We start from the raw sequence: 20,269 nt of genomic DNA on the forward strand, positions 1-20,269 counted from the left end.
CACCCGAGGACACGACTAAGCCCTGGAAATCAGCACCTGCCTTTACTAGCCACCCTTGCTTCTTCCCAGTTAATCTCTAGTAAAGGTCTTCACTAACCACTTGCTGTTGTTGTTTAGTCTCTCAGTCATGTCTGGCTCGTCACGACTTCATGGAGTATAGCCCACCAGGCTCCTCTGTCCATGAGATTCCCCAAGCAAGAATACTGGAGTGGATTGCCATTTCCTTCTCCAGGGGATCTTCCCAACCCAGACATTGGCAGGCAGATTCTCTACCACTGAGCCTCCAGGGAAGCCCACACTAAGCACTTAGTTGTATCTTAAAAACTCTATCCAGGTGTAGGATATTTTTAGAATCTGGCTCTTATTGAACTGGCAGGGGGGTTTCAGATGGGGCTATTCTAATAGCCATCCTCAGTAATCTCAGCATAGTTCTGATGAAGCATTTTGAAGAGTAGGGTACAAGTGGTCAGGACATTCTTGCCACTCACAGGTTCTCAAGCCCGTTTATATCCACCATGTCACTGAGTTCCCTTACTCCTCACTGCAAATACCTGAGGAAGGAATTTCTACTTAGATTTTACAGACCCAGAATTTGAACCCAAGATCTCCATCCTCAAATCCCACCTTCCGAGTGATGTCTGTCTCCTTGATGCCTCTCCATCAGAGTTAGTCCAAGAGATAGCATCCTGTTTTTGCCAGAACTGCTGCTGGGAAGGTCCATGTGTTGGGTCACACCCACCTTGGAGTGAATAGAAGAAATGGAGGACGTGGTCTCTAGCATCAGTGACCTGGTTGAGCCCAGGGTGCTGAGTTTCCTAGGGCAGGAAGGAGGGCAGGAAGGAGCAGGGAAGAGTGAGAAGGGGTGGAGTGGTCTGGGGGCAGGAGAGGGTGACAGCCCTGTGACTGTGATGACAGAGATTCAGGAACTGCTGTCAGCAACCTTTGCTGCAGCCTTGACCTGGCCGGGGGATTGCTGGCGTGGGCATTATAAAGCTCACTTGCTTCTTCCCGCTCTCTTTCTCTGCAGTATAATCTTAGGCATGTTCCCGACAGGTGTGGTGTCTCGGTCCTATTGTCTGGAAGCTGAGGTCCCCATGGCCAGTCTTACTTTGTTTTTCTTCCTATAAAAGAGGAGTGAAAGTGGATCAGTCGTGTCCGCCTCTTAGCGACCCCTTGGACTGTACAGTCCATAGGTTTCTCCAGGCCAGAATACTGGAGTAGATAGTAGTAGTAGCCGCTCCCTTCTCCAGGGGATCTTCCTAACCCAGGGATCGAACCCAGGTCTCCCACATTGCAGGCGGATTCTTTACCGGCCAAGCCACCAGGGAAGCCCTGGTGAAGAGAGGAAGATGATTACAAACCGCGGTCCTCCTCACATGATCCATGCCTTGTTTAATGATTTGTGCACTTTTCAATTGTTGATTCCTTTTTTCCTCTGTTCTCAATGCATTGGATTCTTAAACCGCTGTCAACTTTGGTTAGGGTCTGAGGACAGTGCCAACTTTGGGAATGTATCAGTACATCTTGATCTTGGCCGCCTGGCTGTTTTGTGTGTCTTAACACCCTCTGATCTCATATACTCGTTCATTCGGCAAGTATTTATTGAGCAAGCATGACTGCTAGGGGGCGAGTATACATGTTTCGGTTTCCTAGGGCTGCATGGCAGAGCAGCACAACTTGGGTGGCTTTTTGTTGTTTACTCAGTTATGTCCAACTCTTTGCGACCCCATGGACTGTAGCCCACCAGGCTCCTCTGTCCATGGGATTTCCCAGGCAAGAATACTGGAGTGGGTTGCCATTTCCTCCTCCAGGGGATCTTCTTGATCCAGGGATTGAACCCAAGTCTCCTGCATTGGCAGGAGGGTTCTTTACCACTGAGCCACCAGGGAAGCCCCTGGGTGACTTGAAACAACAGAAATCGATTCTCTCACTGTTCCGCAGGCTGGAAGTCTGAGATCCAGGTGTGCACAGGACCATCCTCCCTCTAAAAGCTCTGGGGGAGGATCTTTCTTGGCCTCTTTCTCTACTTCTGATGTTGCTGGCTATCCGTGGTGTTCCTTGGCCTGTAGATGCATCATTCCAACCTCAGCCTCCATGGTCACCTGGCCTTCTGCCCGTTTGTCTGTCTGTCAGGACACCAGAAATTGGGTTAGGATCCACCCTACTCCAATCTGACCTCATTTTAATTAATTACAGCAGCCAAGACTCTCTTTTCAAAGAAAGTTGTATTCTGAGGTCCCGGGTGGACCTGAAATTGGCAGGGACAGTTTGACCCAGCGCAGTACAGCTGGGGCATTTTCCTTGGTCCTCTTTTTTGTCTCACTGAGCAGCCAGAATGGAGAGTTTAGAATCTGGGTCTTCACAGCCAGTACAGGGATGCCAAGGGTGTGGTCCTGTCTCAGGGAGCTGGCCATTTTCTTGGGAAAAAGAGAACATGTACACTTGTGACTACAGGACATGGCAGTGTGGGATAAGCATCAGATTGTATCAAGGACATGTGTTCAAACAGGCCCTGCCCACATGTGGCAGGAATGATGGATCAGAGAAGGCTTGGCCACGAGAGTGGCAATGAGCAGCCTTGGTGGGGCAGGTAGTGATAGGAGATTGATGGGGAGGGCCCCCTGGCTCACCAGCCTGGGAATAGCAGGCTGCAGGGCATGAAGGGACAGGTCTCTTCTGGGAATGATGTGACGTCTCGCATGATGAGCGAGGCTGGGTTGATGGGGCCAGACAGCCCTGAGCTGATCCACGGCTCCCTCACTCATTAGCTGGCTATGTGGTCATCTGAACCCAGAATGTGTGGACTGAGTCGGATCACACAGGCTAGAATCCCTGCCATGCTGGAGCCTCACCGTGGAAGGAGGCCCCACCAGGGAGCATTTAGAAACCCCTTCTTCCATCCAGGTGCTCAAGCTAGAAATCTGAACCTGATCCTGGCTGCCTCCTCTGCTTTCACCAAGGTCTGTCTCTTCTACTTCTTAACAGCCACTGACATCCCTCCTCATGGCTACTTCCCTAATTCAGGGCTCCCCTACCTCTCAGCTGGGTGCAACCTCCTCCTTAGCCTCCCTGCCTTTATTTCCCCCTGTTCCCATCCCTTTTCCAACACCACAGCCCGAGCACTCTTCCTTGTGTGCAGATCTGACCACACTTGTATTTCAGGTCCCTCCTGTGGCTTCTGGTGCCCTCGGGGTCAAGTTCAACACTTGCACCAGGCCTCAGAGACCCTCTACTTTCTCATCCTTCTTACCCCATCATGTGTCCCCCTGGCTTCCAATCCTACCAACTCTCACAGATCTTTAAGCTCTTATGGGGATTGTTCTCTCTGCCTGAAACTTTCCCCTTTCACTGTGTCTTAGATAGTTAAGGCTGTTATAACAATACCATGGGTTTCCCTGGTGGTTCAGTGATAAAGAATCCAGCTGCCAATTCAGGAGACTTGGGTTTGATCCCTGAGTCGGGAAGATCCCCTGGAGAAGGAAACGGCAACCCACTCCAGTATTCTTGCCTGGGAAATCCCATGGAGACCAGGATTGGGTTCAGATGCAAGCCTTCATCCTGGCAATGGCTGCCTTCTTGCCACATCCTCCTATAGCAGAGAAAGCATGCTTGCCAGTACAAGTGTGAGGAAGGGAGGGAGAGAGACTGCTCTCAGAGGTCTCTTCTTATAAGGGCACTAATCCCATTATGGGGGCCCCACCCCCACCCTCATGACTTCATCTAACCTTAATCACCTCCCAAAAGGCCCCAACTCCAAATACCATCACATAGGAGGGTAGGGCTTCAACACATACCTTTGATGTTGGGATGAGGGAGCCACAGACATTCAGTCCATAACACACTCCCACTCCTCCCTTGACTTAGCCACTTCTGTTCCTCCTTGCAATTTCACTGTGGATGTTACTTCTTCCAGGAAGGTTTCCCCGATTTCTGCCTCCCCCACCCACAACACACACACATACAAAGGTGGACTAAGTAGAGCCCCATGTGCCTCCAAAGCATATTTTTGACACTTCCTTTCTGTAGGAGTGAGGGGTTTTTTTCTTTTTAATATTTATTTGGCTGCATCGGGTCTTAGTTGCAGCACACGGAATCTTTCACTGTGGCCTGTGGGCTCCGTAGTTGTGGCCTGAGGGCTTAGCTGCTCTGCATCATGTGGAACCTTAGTTCCCTGACCAGGAATCAAACCCGTGTGGCTGCATCACAAGACAGATTCTTAACAGCTGACCCACCAGGGAAGCTCCGCAGAGGGGGTTTTTGTTTCCTCGGCAGGCGACCTGCTCCAGAAAGCCGTCCTCTAACCTGAGTGCCATTTGTCACCCTTTCAGGACCACCGGGCCCCAAAGGTGATCCGGGGGATGCAGGGAAAGAAGGCGAGCCTGGAATCCCTGGACTACCTGGACTTCGAGGTAATGGAGGCCCCGGGAGGGACCTGGACATACCAGGAAGGGAAGGGGCTCTCCCATCCATCCCTGACTTTCTGTTTTATTGTTGATGTCGGTGATGGGGCTCTCAGGACAGTCCCCAATTGACTCAGCTTCAGACGCCCTGTTCTGTTAAAAGACTAAGAGGTTGTTGGTGTAACGTGGTGTGTTTTAGTCTCTCAGTCGTGTCCGGCTCTTTGTGACCATGTGGACTGTAGCTGTCAAGCTCCTCTGTCCATGGGATTTCCCAGGTAAGAATACTGAAGTGGGTTGCCATGCCCTCCTCCAGGAGCTCTTCCCCATCCAGGGATCAAACCCAGGCTTCCATGTAGCAAGCGGATTCTTTACCATCTGAGTCACCAGGAAAGCCCTGCTGTTAATATAAGTCAGTTAGAAAAATATATAAGTTCTTTCTGATTTGGAAAGCTTAAAACATTTTTTAAGTAGTGTAACACTAAGATGGAGCAAATCCTTTTCCATAGAAAGTACCAGGATCTGAAGGACAAGAGTGCATAGGAGTCTTACAGCTCCCTGAACCCCAGGTCAGGGCCCCTGAGACCAGGATCATCGGAAGGAATCAAGGGCGTCCTCTGATCCAGAGCAACCCTTCAAGTATGCCACACCCCCTCGGCATTTCCTGGGTCCCCAGCACTTGACCCCTTGCTTCTGCGGAAACCACCCCAGTCAGTAGACACCCGTCCTCTCCTGCCCTCTGCTACCTGCCCTAGTGACAGCCTGGAAGGTCCAGTAGCTGACAGGGAGGGTACTTTGGGACCTTCTGGAAAGAATGTGTTCTCCTTAGATGCCTTGTCTCAGGAGTTCCTGTTCCATTGCCTTATCAAACTTTGCGTCCCAGCCTGTCAATTCTGGAGCCTCTGCTGTGAACAGCATTTTTCTAGGAGAGTGTAGAGTCTTCTTGGGGCTTCCCAGGGGGCAGGAGACGAAGGAGACATGAGTTTGATTTCCTGGATTGGGAAGATCCCCAGGGGGAGGGCACAGCAACCCTCTCTGGTATTCTTGCCTGGAGAATCCCATGGACAAGAGAAGCCTGGAAGGCTATGGTCCATAGGTCGAAAAGAGTCAAACATAACTGAAATGACTGAGCATGCACACACTTAGAGTCTTCTAAGTCAGCAGTCCCCAACCTTCTCGGCACCAGGGACCGATTTCATGGGAGACAGTTTTTCCTTGAACGGTGAGGTGGGGAGATAGTTTCAGGATGAGTCAAGTGCTTTAAATTTACTGTGCACTTTTTTTCTATTATTATTACTTCAGCTCCACCTCAGATCATCAGGCATTAGATCCTGGAAGTTGGGGACCCCTATTCTAAGTGATGTAAGAAAAGAGGAGGCTTATCAGGGGAAAGGTATCTGCTTATTTATGTCAGGAATCACACCTCCAAACCCTCTCCTTCCTAAATCTCTAAGGAGGCTGCAAACAGGGGAGGAGGCAGAGGCTGGTGGAGGCGGAGCTCACAGCCTGGCCTTCACTCCTGGCCTCCGCCTCTCAGCGCAGCTCCCTAAACTCAGAAGTTAAGGATCCCCAAGGGCTTCCAGAGCAGTCTTTTTCTTCCTCAGTCAGTGATGGGATGGGGGACCCCTGGGCATATCGTGCATGAGATTCAGAATTCCATGACAGCAGGGCTGTTGGCCTACAGGAATGTTATGTTAGGGGGCGGAGGGGAAAGGAATCAAGCCCTTTTCTGAGGTCTTTCCACCCTCTTGGGACCCTGGTCATTTGGTGTTTGCTGTAGAGAAATCATAAGTGAAAGGCAGATTTCTTCATGTCTTGGAAAAAGGTCAAAGAAAACGAACTAACATTCAAAGCAGGAAAGAACAATTAATTAGTTAATCAGAGTGCCCTGCTTTGCAGAGATAACTTTGGGCTTAGGTCAGGCCTCCAGGGGTGGAGGCCTCACTGGGTAAAAGCAATTGTTGACTTCTGGTCTCTATGGTGACCTGCAGCTGGTGTCACGGGCCTTGGGGCCAGGAGCCCTGGGGCCTGATAGATCAACAGCCTGTCTCACCCCAATTATTGAGCTTTTGGACTTCCTCCCTCCTTGTCAGCCTGCCATCCCCTTCTCTACACTTCCCTGTGTTTGTTGCAGGGAAGGGACCTTTCTATTTTTTTTTTCTATGGAATAAGGAGTGATTTCCTCTTCTTCCTACCCTAAGTACCAATAAGCCCTTTTCATCCAGCATGAGATGAAGCCAACCCATTAGGGCTAAGATCCTGTCTCCAACAGTGTCTGCTGTGTGACCTTAGGCAGGTTGCCTCACCTCTCTGGGCCTCAGTTTTCTCATTGGTAATACAGGTGGAATAACACCTCAGATTATGGGCAGAATTAAATAAGATACTTAATAAAAAGCATTCAGGAAAGTGCCTGGCACATTCAAAAGGCTCAAGATTTTTTTGCAAATCTAAATCTCCAGCATAGGTAAAGCTAAAGAGAGCTCGCCCAAATGAGTTTGGCACCTCCGACATTGCTCACAATAGACTCGGACCTTTCTTGGGGAGGGATCCAGACTCATTGGGTTAAAGGTGCTGACGGGGAGAGTTTGTGTTGGCCTTTTGAGGTCTGTTTTTGCAGCATCTTTAACTGAAAAAAATCAAGAAGCAGAGGCAACAGGAAGATGCATGGTTGAGCCAGACAGTGGTCACTGAGGGCCCTTCCAGTTCTGAGTCTGAGGCCCCAAAACTTTCTTGTCTCCCCTAGGTCTGCCAGGGGAGAGAGGGACCCCAGGACTGCCCGGCCCCAAGGGTGATGAAGGGAAGCTGGGAGCTACTGGGCCAATGGGCATGCGTGGCTTCAAAGGTAACACTGCATCTCAGAGCATGCTTGCTTACCACCCGCCCCTGAACACCAACTTGGGCACTGGACTATGGACTGGGCTCAAATTCTGGTTCTGCCACTGACCCGCTGAGTGACCTTGAGCAAGTCACTGAATCTCCTTAAGCATCTGCTTCTTTTCTTCCTTTTGGCCATGCCACGTGACATGCGAGATCTTACTTCCTGGATGAGGGATGGAACCCATGCCCCCTGCAGTGGAAGCATGGAGTCCTAACCACTGAACCACCAGGGAATTCCCATTAATCATCAGTTTCTGCATCCCCAAACTAGAAATCCTCATGATGCCATATTTCACAGGGCTCTCATGAGGGTTACATGGAATGCATATGAGTGAAAACGCAGTAAATTCTAAAGCACTATAGAAATGCAAGGGCGTGTTCCTGTGCTTGCAGTTCAGTGACGTAATGAGAGGAAACCGGGCCAGGAGAACAGAGACTGCAAACCCAGGCTAGCCCCTGCCCCCAGGACGGCCAGATTCCTTACAGTTTGTCATATTCTTTTGGTCCCCCAAATAGTTAAAACTTTAAACAGTTCTCAGATTTCCACTGTCAATAGTGTTTCTTCTGACTTGTTTTCCTTCATGTTAATAGTCACCTTGTTCATTTTCAGGGGAGCCCATCTTTGCATGTTCATTTCGAGTCTCCAAACCTCCTAGCACCATTGCAGAAGAAGAAATCTGACACTCTTTCCCTGGCCTTTGCCTCCTCCCTTGTTCTCACCCCACATCAAGGATGACCTGTTGATCTTGGATCACTGGGAATTTTTTATTTTACTTTCTGCCTGGTGATTAAACAGACTGAGGTTTTCCTTCCTCTTATATCCACATTTTTAAAAATTGATTTTTAAAACACATTACAAAAGCAGCGCATGCTTACTAAAAACAATTCAACAATACAGAAATGCATAAAGTCTAAAGTACACAGTGAGTGCCCTCCTTCGTGGTCTCTTAGGTGCTTACTCTTCAGAGTAACTACTGCAAACACTTTGGAGCACATCCTGCCAGACTTTTTTCCAAAAGCACATTCATATTTACATATATGGTTGCCTTTGTTGTTGTTGTTGTTGTTTTTTTTCCAAAACTTGGATCACACAAGGCATCTTCCCCTGGAACTTGCTGGCTTCCTTTTTTTCATGAGAGAATTTGCCATAAGCTTTTGATTTGTAGTTGTCTTTCTGGAGGCACTTGGATGGAATCCCCTGGTCTTTTTAATGTCCCCTTGAGTGGTGTCAGGACCTTTCAACTTCTTTGTAGAGTGAGATGTTAGCTGAGAAAAGAGCTTTGTTCTTTTAACTATATCCTAGGAAGGAAATGCCACAATTCCCTGGAAACTCCCTCGTGTTGTATAATCTCCCTCACCAAAAAATCTGCCCGATGTAGAACCTATGTTTCTCCTTGTAACTGAAGACCCTCCCTGCTTCCTTTTCTTCCTGCATGCTTATTAGAGCAACCTTGGATTTAAGCTTCTAAAATTTTGGCTATTTAGTAGGAATATCTTTTCTTTGTCTGCTCCCTATGGGATACCATGCACTCCTTTAAGTCCGTGCTGCGATGGTCCTCTGTGTTTTAATTAAGAGGGAAGGAAATGTCTCGGCTTGGTGCCCACCCACCCTGCTCCCAAGGAGGACTGGACAGACAGCATAACTGACTCAAGCTCTTACCCTTCCTGCCATACATGCCCTGCAGGTCTGCGGGCTCCTGCCTCAGCATTTCTCTGGTTTGGGGTTAATGTCTCCTGCAGATAAGACTTTGTTCACCATGCGGATTTATTTCCATTTCTAATGTGGGTTTTCCTCCTCTGTTCTAGGTGATCGAGGCCCAAAAGGGGAGAAAGGAGAGAAAGGAGACAGAACAGTGGATGCCAGTAAGGAAATTCTGTTGGGGTCACTGGATTCTGGGTCAGCACGGGTGTGGCTGTTGCCCCAAGCAGCCCCACAAGTTTTGGGGTCTGGAACATGGAGCCATTGGCCCTGACTCCAGTGTCAAAGAAGCTACCTACCTGCTCTAGGGCTCAGTTAGTCCAGCAAGAGAGAATTATACCCCAGGGGCACAGGCTATGTTTCCAGTGGTTGTATAAGGGTCTGGAGGCAGACTGCCCAGGCTTCTTTCTGGTTGCCTCACTACGTAATGTGTGCCTCAGTTTTCTCATCTATAGAATGGGAATTAAAAGTGTTCTTACATCATAGAGTCATTGTGAGAATTAAATGAGTCAATCCATGTAACTGGTGGTTAGGACACATGGTTAGGACTCAGTATTAATTATTAGTATCCTATGTAATACACCAATTCAGACAGACTTTCTCAAATCATCAGAGATGCTTGCTAAAATTCAGTTACTGACTTCATTAAAGAGCTTGACCTACCTGGGTGGTTATATGGGGAAAGGTGTTGAGGCTAAGCAGAAACCTGTTTGTTTTTTCCCTCTGCCACTAACTGAGCAGTGATGCTGGAGATTTCATTTGGCAGACCACTGAGTCCAGAAATGGATGTCTGTCCAACCAGGGTCCTTCCTACAGTGTTTACGAGGGAAGTCAGCTTATCTAGTTCTAACACTCTTTTCCAGGGCTTATTTCCATTATGAAGGGCTCCATGTAGAAACTTGGAGAGACTGCCAGAGAATAGCGAGCCTCCAAGCCAAGTTTCAACGAATAGAGTTTTCTAGCCAAGTTAAAAAAATGGTACCAGCACATAGTATTCTGGGGGCTCTGAAATCTACCATCTGGGTAAAGGCTCAAGCTGTTTACCCTCTTCTAAGGCATATGGGCTCTGGTGTGGGCTCTCCAGGAATCCAGGGCCTGGGGAAATGGACAGACACCACTGTAGATGCACACTTCGGACCCAGTGTGAGGGTTTCCTGAAGGCTGATCCTTGGTTTCAGTGGATCCTTAAAGTGACACTTCCATCCAAGCTATGCAGGGCCAAGAGACCTTGCTCTTGAACAGTACCTTCTCCAAAGTCCCTGAACCTTTATCTTGCCTCCTACTTCCTCTGCCCTTTCCTTTCCTAGGACAGTGGTTAAGGATCCAATAGGAGAAATGTACGTGATAGCTTTTTGTCTCTCTAAAGCGATGGGTGTACCTGAGGACAGGTATGCCCATATCTACAGGGACTCCATACGCTCATCTTCCATTGCTGTGTCGTGCCAAGTTGCTTCAGTCATGTCTGAATCTTTGCAACCCCGTGGACCATAGCCCACCAGGGTCCTCTGTCCATTGGATTCTCCAGGCAAGAATACTGGACTGGGCTGCTGTGTCCTTCTCCACACCTTACCTTGGATGCTGTAATCCACAGCAAACTATATACTTTCTAACATTATCTAGAGTCCCTTTCACGGAGAAGGCAATGGCACCCCACTCCAGTACTGTTGCTTGGAAAATCCCATGGATGGAGGAGCCTGGTAGGCTGTAGTCCATGGGGTCGCTAAGAGTCAGATACGACTGAGCGACTTCACTTTCACTTTTCACTTTCATGCATTGGAGAAGGAAATGGCAACCCGCTCCAGTGTTCTTGCCTGGAGAATCTCAGGGATGGGGGAGCCTGATGGGCTGCCGTCTATGGGGTCGCGCAGAGTTGGACACGACTGAAGTGACTTAGCAGCAGCAGCAGAGTCCCTTTCAAGGACAGCCAAGGGCTTGACTGGGAATGTCTCAGCTAGAAGAGATATGCTGGACCATGCAGGAGCCAAAAAAAAAAAAAAAATGAAGGCAAAGGAAGGGAATCTGGATGTGATCTAGGATGTCAGTGATATATCTGAGTCACATTTCTTTGAGAGCTGGGCAAACTACTTTGTCTCTTGAACACTGCCTTGTACAGCTCTTTGCTGACTGTTGACTTTTGGTAAACAGTGCCAAAGCAGCTGAGAAGGACCCTGACATTCCCCTGTGAAATGGAGAAGTCCTGATGGGGTGGTGGGAAAGGAGGGACAGTGGAAAGATGACCTCTGAGAGGGATAGCAGAGACACCGCCCACCCAGTGCGTACCCACGGGTGCTTGTCAGACTCTTTAGCAGCTTCTCCAGCTGACTCAAGAGCAGGGCGTGGGCTGCGCTGGGCAAGCCTGGAAGAGCTGTGCGCTGTCAGTCACCATGCAGCCCATGGGGATGTTTTCATCTGTTTGCCTTGCCTCGGTGGGCCCAGCTGGGTGGGCTTTGCAGTGGGATTGGGCCCTGAAGCTGGGGGCACAATGTATAGGGGAATGGGTGTGGGAGAGAGCTGAATCGCAGAGGTTGGGGGCTCCCCCAGGCATGGGCAGGGAGCCTGGGGGAAGGGCATCTAATCCACGTGGCCCTGGAGCCTCTCTTCTGCACCCAGAGGCTGGCCAGCCCCTTCTCAGGCACTGCTGGTGTTCGTTTTTGCCCTGAAGGGGCTGTACCCTCCCTGGAGCCCAGAGCTCAGATAGCTGCCCCCGACAGGACCCCAAAATGTCTCCATTGGTGATGGAGCAGGAAAGTGGGGTGGCTTTGCAGGTTCAACCCCATCGACAGGGGACTGTACACACAGCATGCAAGGCATGAAAGACACACATAAGCATTGCAGACCCACCAGGCTGAACGGCCTTGTCTACTTCCCATTCTCAGAGGCCTGGAGTGGGGAGTAGAGGCTCTCAGGGCAAGGAGCAGCAGCTGGACAGAACACCCAGGCCTCGGCCTTCCCTGATTCTGGAATGAGAGGAAGGCCTCTGGTCTTTTTTTTGGCCACACTGGGTCTTCGTTGCTGCACATGGACTTTTTCTAGTTGCTGCAAGTGAGGGCTACTCTCTAGTGTGGTGCTCAGGCTTCTCTTGTTGCAGAGCATGGGCTCTAGAGCGCATGGGCTTCTGTCATTGTGGCTCCCGGGTTGCAGAGCACAGGCTCAATAGTTGTGCACAAGCTTGGTTGCTCCTTAGCACGTGGGATCTTCCTGGATCAGGGGTGGAACCTGAATCTCCTGCATTGGCATGCGGATTCTTTCCCACTGAGCCAGCAGGGAAGCGTCCCCGCCTCTGCACCTTTTTTTGGTGCGCCTCAAAGCTTGTGGGATCTTAGGTCCCTGACACAAGGATTGAACTCACGCCCTTGGCAGTGAAAGTATGGAGTCCTAACCACTGGACCGCCAGGGAATTCCCAGGCCCCTGGTCTTGAAGACGAGGAGTGGGCTCCTTAAACAACTTCGAGATGCCCCCACCTGGAGATAGAGGTGACAGGGCCTGAGGCTGAAGGAGGGCGATTGAAGCTCTTCGGGGCTGAGACCTGGGTCTTCCCACGGCCTCCACCCACCAGCCTGCCTCTGCTGATGCCAAACCCACACTGTAGTCAGACTCCTGGTTATGTTTCCACAGACCTCTGGTCCCAGAGGCATTCACTGGATCGCTGGGACTGAGGTTCTGAGGAGGGGCCAGGAGATCATCTTACAGAAAAGTGAGGAAAGTCTGATCCACGCTGAGTGCCTACTTCTGGAGGGGGGTTCTTAGTCATTCCTCCAGCCCAGGGCAGCCCCGCCATGAGTTCCCAGGGGTGAAAGAAAAAGTTCTCAGCCCAGGGCTCCACCTTCCTTAAAAAAGGATGTGGTAGAGGAGGAACCCTCCTCGAGGAACCCAGCTTGCCCCTGAGGCCTGGAACCTTTACCAAACACCTCCTATCCTGGTGGCACAGTGGTAAAGAATCTGCCTGCAATGTAGGATCCCCAGGTTCAATCCCTGGGAAGGGAAGATCCCCTGGAGTAGGAAATGGCTCCAGTATTCTTGCCTGGGAAATCCCATGGACAGAGGAGCCTGGTGGGCCTCAGTCCATGGGATCCCAATAATCCAAGATGACTTAGCAACGAAACCTCCACCACCACCTCCCACCTTTAACAGCAAAAAGCTAAAACTCCAGCAGGTGGGGGTGTTACTACATTAAAAGGATTGATGAGAAAAAACATAGACCCCTCCTCAGGTCAGAATCAGAATTTGAAGGTTTTCCTTTGAAGAAGGCATTATAGCAAAGACTTCTCAGGACCCATTTTTTAAGTCAATATTAAATTATTTTTCAGAACAAGATCTTGTAATTATTGATCCTTGTTTTGGCCTGGAGTCATAGGGTTTTAGAGTCTTAGGATTTTAGAGTCATAGGGGTTAGATGGTGTTTCAAACCATCTTCTCTTCCACTCCAGACAGCTGGACAGAATTCCCACAGTCTCCCAGCTAGGTCATGGCCAAAGTGAGGCTAAATAGAATGCAGAGCTTCTGATTTCTGCTTGATGAGAGGTAAAGGTGTTTTGTTGTTGTTGTTTGTTTGTTTGAGGCAAGGCTGGTACCATGTTTGGCTTTTGAGAGTTTGGCCAAGAACAAAAAAGTTAGATTTGCACATCTTAAGACAGGAAGACATTTGTTTTACCCTCATCGATGGTCCATTTGCAAGAAAAATAAATAGTACTTTTGCAGCCAGGGAGTAAGTAAAGGATCTGTGTTGTTTAAGCCCCACAGTGTGGATTTCAAGCAGGATGTAAATTCAGATTGTTTAAAAATGTTTCCTCAATTAGGATTCACATGGGGAAAAGCATGCAGGAGGGGCCAGGGTGAATTCCAAGCCAGAGCTTAGCTATAGCTATCAGTAGCATCTCAGAAAAACTGAAAAATGGTTAACAGCTTGTGTGTGTTTTCAGTATGTAAGGAAGTAGGTTTCTGTGTGTTTGGCAGGGTGGGGAGCCAGTGGACACCCTGCTAAGTCACTTCAGTCGTGTCCAACTCTGTGCGACCCCATAGACGGCAGCCCACCAGGCTCCACTGTCCCTGGGATTCTCCAGGCAAGAACACTGGAGTGGGTTGCCATTTCCTTCTCCAATAGTGGACACCCTAGCATGCAGTATATAAGCTCAAAATAAGTTATTAGGATGGTGGTTTCTAGACAGTTCTTTTCCATCGCTGCTGAGATGTCTCTGTCTCTACTTTAACCAATTCTCAATGTTTTGTTTTGTTTTGTTTTGTTTTCTGGCTATGCCTCACGGTATGTGGAATCTTAGTTCCCCGGCCAGGGTTTGAACCCATGCCTCTTGCCGTGGAAACTCAGAGTCTTAACCACTGGACCGCCAGAGAATTCCCTCTATCTCTCTTTTAGGACCTGTGTGTGTGTGTGTGTGTGTGTGTGCATGCGTGCTCAGTCGCTTCAGTTGGATCTGACTCTTTAAGATGCTATGGACTGTAGCCCTCCAGGCTCCTCCATCCATGGGATCCTCCAGGCAAGAATACTGCAGTGCGTTGCCATGCCTTCCTCCAGGGGATCTTTCTGACCCAAGTCTCTTTTGTCTTCTGCCTTGCAAGTGGGTTCTTTACCACTATCACCACCTGGAAAGTCCCTCTTTCAGAATATAGGATGCAAAGACCATCCACTGGAGTCTATGAATTGCCTTCCATCTATCCCTGTCTCTGGAGATGCCAGGGAACCTGTCTGGGATAGTGTAGCGCCAGAAGCTAGCAGTCTTTCAGACCTGAGGGACTGAATTTGTTGCAATAATGCTTCTTTCAGACCAGACTTTTTATGTACACTTATATCTATTAGTCCAACTGTGTGCACATTTTATTCCTGGTGCAACTTTACTACCTCAGCAACAGCATGATTTGAAAGTAAACCACACTTCCAAGTTAAAGTAGGCACTCACTCAGGACTGCTAACCAACTAGCCCACATTTCACTTAACTCTCCAGTCCTATCCAGGAGGCATAAATCATGTGCCTGTTAGAGAGATAAGAAAGCTGAGGAAGAGGATAAGGAGCCCGCCCCGACCCAGCGGCATTCATCCGGGGCAGAGTCAAGACCCAGGACGGGTCTGGAGTCCACTAGCAGCCCATCTTGGATTCTGTTTGATTCTCGGATTCATTCTCTCTGGCCTTTGACCTGGGGGTCAGCATGGGGTCCTTGTGGGCCTCTCTCCTTAGTGGGTTTAATATGAAATTGCTAATTTCTTTCTTACCAATGCTCATTGTTTAAAATTTATTTTTATAATTGAAGTTTAGTTGATATAAAATGTCATATGTTATAGATGTATAATATAGTGATTCATAATGTTTAAACATTATACTCCATTTATAGTTATCACAAAATATTGGCTCTGTTCCCAAGCTGTACAAAGCATCCCTATGTCATACCTAATAGTTTGTACCTCTTTATCCCCTCCCCTTGTCTCGCCCCTCCCCTCTTCCCTCTCCCCACTGGCAACCACTTGTTTGTTCTCTGTGTCATTGAGACTGCTTCTCTTTTGTTATACTCACCAGTTGTATTTTTTACTTATTTTTTTAGTTTTTTAAAAAAGTTCTCGATGTGGCTCGTTTTTAAAGTCTTTACTGAATTTGTTGCAATAATGCTTCTGTTTTATGTTTTGGTGTTTTGGCTCCAAGGCATGTGGGTCTTAGCTTCCAACCAGGGATCAAATCTGCACCCGCTGCATTGGAAGGTGAAGTCTTAACCACTGGACAGCCAGGGAGATCCCTAGTTGTACTTTTTTAGAGTCTCAGTTACTTTTAAGAGACTTTTCCCCATCTCAGAGTTTGTTCTTTATTTCACCAAGCCCTCACTGTCTCACCTGCTTGGGGGCTTCTGGGATCGGCCACACTAAAGTCTTCATGCCTGGGATGGGGGCTCTGCCTCTGACAGCAACACTTCCCCCCTCACGGGCTTTTCCTGTTCTTCCTAACTGATTGTGTTCAGTTTCTGCCTTTGTTCATCCTTTCTCTTTATCCTCACATAGTGTCCCTGACAGAGGCAAACACCACAGAATGGTGGAAATGGAAAAGTGTTTTTTAAATGTTTCTTCCCTTCCCTTTATTTTTGGTGATTGAGAACACACGGAGATACAAAACTCACTCAGAAAAATTGTCTCGCGGCAAAGCAATGGTTTTTCCAGTAGTCATGTTCAGATGTGAGAGCTGGATCATAAAGAAGGCTGAGTGTCGAAGACCGGATACTTTCAAACTGTGGTGCTGGAAAAGACTGTTCAAGGGAACAGTCAGTCTCTTGAACAGCAAGTCTTGAGAGTCCCTTGAACAGCAAGGAGATCAAACCAGTCAATCCTAAAAGAAATCAACCCTGAATATTCATTGGAAGGACTGATGCTGAAGTTGAAGCTCCAATACTTTAGCCACCTGATGCGGAAAGCTGACTCACTGGAAAAGATCCTGATGCTGGGAAAGATTGAGGGCAGAAGGAGAAGGGGAGACAGAGGATGAAATGGTTGGACATGAGTTTGAGCAAATTTTGGGAGATGGTGAAGGACAGGGAAGAGTGGGGTGCTGCAGTCCCCGGGGTCACAAAGAGTTGGACATGACTGAGCAACTGAACAAGAAATACCGCTTCGGGTGCTGGCTGGAGCAGAGTAGGAGACACTTGAGAGAGAAATGAGCACAAGGACGGAAGATAAGGAGTGCTGGGAACCTGGTAAGAACTGAGCAGACACAGGCGAGGCCTGTCCTGAGGGTCAGTAACCCAGCCAGCACAGCACAGAGCCAGCTTGGAAGGGAGTCAAGAGGGCAAGGGATTCGTCTCACTTCTGTCACAGAGAAAAGGTAGACGTGTGGAAGGAAAGAAACGCTTAGGGAAGAGAATGTCGGTTATTCACTTACTTAGCGAACATTTGCTGGGCCTTCGCTGGAGACCGGGCCCTGGCTGAGGGCCCCATGAGGAAGGCCTGTCCTCACCTTGAGGAGCTCAGAGGCCGGCAGTTGAGAGGGACACGCAACATTCCTCAGAGAGCATGGTGGGGCCTGTAGGAGACGAACGTACAAAGGGGGTCACTGGATGATGTGTCTCTGATCCAAGTCTTGAAGACCAAGTTGGTGTCCATCTGGGGCCTGGAGAAGGTGAAAGAATTCCAGGTAGAGAACCTCACGTAAAACAGCAGAGCACTGTCTGATTAACCCAAAACGTTCGGTGCAGCAACCTTGGCAGGAATCGAAAACTGAGGCCAGGAAGGCGTCTGGGGATCCGTGGACAGGAGGTCAGGCTTGGTCTCTGGGCAGCCAGGATGAGCGGCAAGCAGCGTGTGAAGTGGCAGCAGTGGGAGGTGAACAGCCAGGTGGAGGCCCAGCTAGAGGCAGGACCCAGGCCGGGACATGAGCCCCAGCCGTCCACAGTGGCCCTCGGCACCTCAGCCGGAGCTGGCGCCCGGCAGGCTGGCTGTGCCCCCGACGAAAGGTCCACTTTGGGCCCAGGCTTCCCTGCTGCCTCTGCTCTGCTCTCACTGAGCTACTTCCCTTAGAGAAAATCCTGTTTTTCAGAATCCCCGATTTCCTGAGAAGGAGAGGGGACAGGCGGGCTGCAGAGCAGCAATCCTGAGATCTGAGCGCCCTTCTGACCCAGCCATGTGGCCTTGAGGTCACCCTCTGAACCTCTCCAACCGCAAGTTCCTCTTTTCTCCTCTGCTCTGTGCACGATCTGGCCCTGTCGGCATTCCGCTTTGCCAAGAGCCTGTATTAAGCTTTCCGAAAACAAATCCAGTGACTTTTCCTGAAAGCTTCCAGCGACCCCTTCCAGGAGAACTTCAGATTGCTCCATGCAGAAAGCCGGTCAGTTCCGATGAATCTGAGCCGCCCTTGGTTTGATGGCTTTGAATAGATCCAAGAAGCCTAGGAAAAACACGAAGCTGGGCTCCTTTAAGAAGCCAGGGGGTGAAGTGGGGGAGTGTGGTGGGAATAGGGGGGCTGCCTGAGAGCCTCTGATGTTCCCAGCCGAGAAAACAGAGGGAAGAGCTGAAGCTTGGGCCCTGGGGCAACGCAGCCCCCTTGGAGAATCTGAGATCTCACAGAGAATCAGGATGCTGGGAGGTCACTAACAGGCCCACTAGGATTTGTGTTCTGGGTTTCCCAGGTGGCGCAGTGGTAAGGAATCCATTTGCCAGTGGAGGAGATACCTGGGTCACGGAGATCCCCTGCAGAAGGAAATGACAACTCTCTCCAGTGTTCTTGCCTGGAGAATCCCATGGACAGAGGAGCCTGTCAGCTATGGTCCATGGGGTCACACAACAGTTGGAGATGACGTAGCCGCTGAGCACACAGTATCTGTGTTTATTGCATGAACCATATTCAGCTGACACCCATCCTCCTGGGGGCCTGGAGGACCACAGCATCCCCCTGTCCTTGGCAAACAGCTGGTGGTTTCTGGGATCTGCCCTGAAGAAAACTTTTAGTAATACAAACCTCAGACCGAAGGTGAGTGAGGCATTTTCTACAAAAACAGTGCCTTGGAACCACTGAAGAATTGAAGTTTTAGTCTTTGATGTGGGTTTTGTTTGAAGAAAGCTTTAAGTTGAGACATACATTAAAACCAGGAATGGTTAACGTGTTTATTGAGAAAGCAACTCAACCAAGTCAGGAATTGTTCGTAATCCCCGTGACCCTGTACTCAGTCATTTTAGGTTGGGTGGTAAAGATGCTGGAGGCAATAGCTTAAGCCAGGGAGGTCCCACCACTGTTGTCTTTTTGATGTAACTGGATCGGAGTTAGCTGCCACTGCGTTCGTTTCAAGGCTGCACTTCCCCTCGTGTCCTTTGACCATGGAAAACTGCCTCAGGGATGTACTTGGAACCAATTGTTCAGATGGGCTTATTTCCCCTGGTGCTGAATTTCAGCCGCTCTTCCAAAGAGTGCTGCTGTGGAATTCTGAGGGAACAAAGAGGTAGGCAGAGCCTGTGGACACATCCCAGGAGGTCCTGTGGATGCTGTGGTCGGGGAAGGATGGCTGGTTGATTCACTGACTTAGAGGCTGGGCGAGTCCCTTGCCCCAGTGCCTCTGTTCCCACCAGGATCCTGGGGGCTTATATGGCGAAGCGAAGGGAAGCGAAGCGAAGTCGCTCAGTTGTGTCCGACTCTTTGCGACCCCATGAATCACAGCATGCCAGGCCTCCCTGTCCATCACCAACTCCCGGAATTCATTCAAACTCACGTCCATCGAGTCGGTGATGCCATCCAGCCATCTCATCCTCTGTCATCCCCTTTTCTTCCTGCCCCCAATCCCTCCCAGCATCAGAGTCTTTTCCAATGAGTCAACTCTTCGCATGAGGTGGCCACAGTACTGGAGTTTCAGCTTTAGCATCATTCCTTCCAAAGAAATCCCAGGGCTGATCTCCTTCAGAATGGACTGGTTGGATCTCCTTGCAGTCCAAGGGACTCTAAAGAGTCTTCTCCAACACCACAGTTCAAAAGCATCAATTCTTCAGCGCTCAGCTTTCTTTATAGTCCAACTCTCACATCCATACATGACCACTGGAAAAACCATAGCCTTGACTAGACAGACCTTTGTTGCCAAAGTACTGTCTCTGCTTTTGAATATGCTATCTAGGTTGGTCATAACTTTCCTTCCAAGGAGTAAGCGTCTTTTAATTTCATGGCTGCAGTCACCATCTGCAGTGATTTTGGAGCCCAGAAAAATAAAGTCTGACACTGTTTCCACTGTTTCCCCATCTATTTCCCATGAAGTGATGGGACCAGATGCCATGATCTTCGTTTTCTGAATGTTGAGCTTTAAGCCAACTTTTTCACTCTCCTCTTTCACTTTCATCAAGAGGCTTTTGAGTTCCTCTTCACTTTCTGCCATAAGGGTGGTGTCATCTGCATATCTGAGGTTCTTGATATTTCTCCCGGCAATCTTGATTCCAGCTTGTGCTTCTTCCAGCCCAGCATTTCTCATATGTTAGAAGAACTCTTTACGGTGTATGCCATTGTCCCATTTAACAGATAGGGAAACTGTTCTGAGAGGTTAAATTACTTGCCTAAGGTAGAGCTAGAAAGTGGTGGACCCAGTGCACAGGCAGGATTCAATGATTTAGAGGGACTTCCCTGGTGGTCTAGTGGTTAAGACTCGATGCTCCCAATGCAGGGGGCATGAGTTTGATCCCTGGTCAAAGAACTAAGATTCTGCATGGTGCAGCGAAAACCAAACAAAACAAAAAAGAAAAAAGAGAGCAAGAGAGAAATGAAGATTTTGGGGACTTCCTAGGTGGCCTAGTGGTCAAGACCGTGAGCTTCCAATGCAGGAGGAACGTGGGTTTGTTCC

At 49.2% G+C, this 20,269-nt stretch overlaps 1 protein-coding gene across 1 annotated transcript in view; it reads left to right on the forward strand.

The window, feature by feature from the left end:
* The window catches only part of SCARA5 (scavenger receptor class A member 5), a 133,176-nt gene that overhangs the window by 86,749 nt on the left and 26,158 nt on the right, over window positions 1-20,269 (forward strand). The window contains exons 5-7 of the mRNA NM_001102499.1: window positions 4,329-4,409; window positions 7,141-7,239; window positions 9,081-9,137. Coding sequence (NP_001095969.1) covers window positions 4,329-4,409; window positions 7,141-7,239; window positions 9,081-9,137 — 237 coding nt within the window. The remainder of the gene's footprint in view (window positions 1-4,328; window positions 4,410-7,140; window positions 7,240-9,080; window positions 9,138-20,269) is intronic.

Source organism: Bos taurus, chromosome 8 (genome assembly GCF_002263795.3).
Source record: "Bos taurus isolate L1 Dominette 01449 registration number 42190680 breed Hereford chromosome 8, ARS-UCD2.0, whole genome shotgun sequence".
In the NCBI taxonomy this organism is placed as follows: domain Eukaryota; kingdom Metazoa; phylum Chordata; class Mammalia; order Artiodactyla; family Bovidae; genus Bos; species Bos taurus.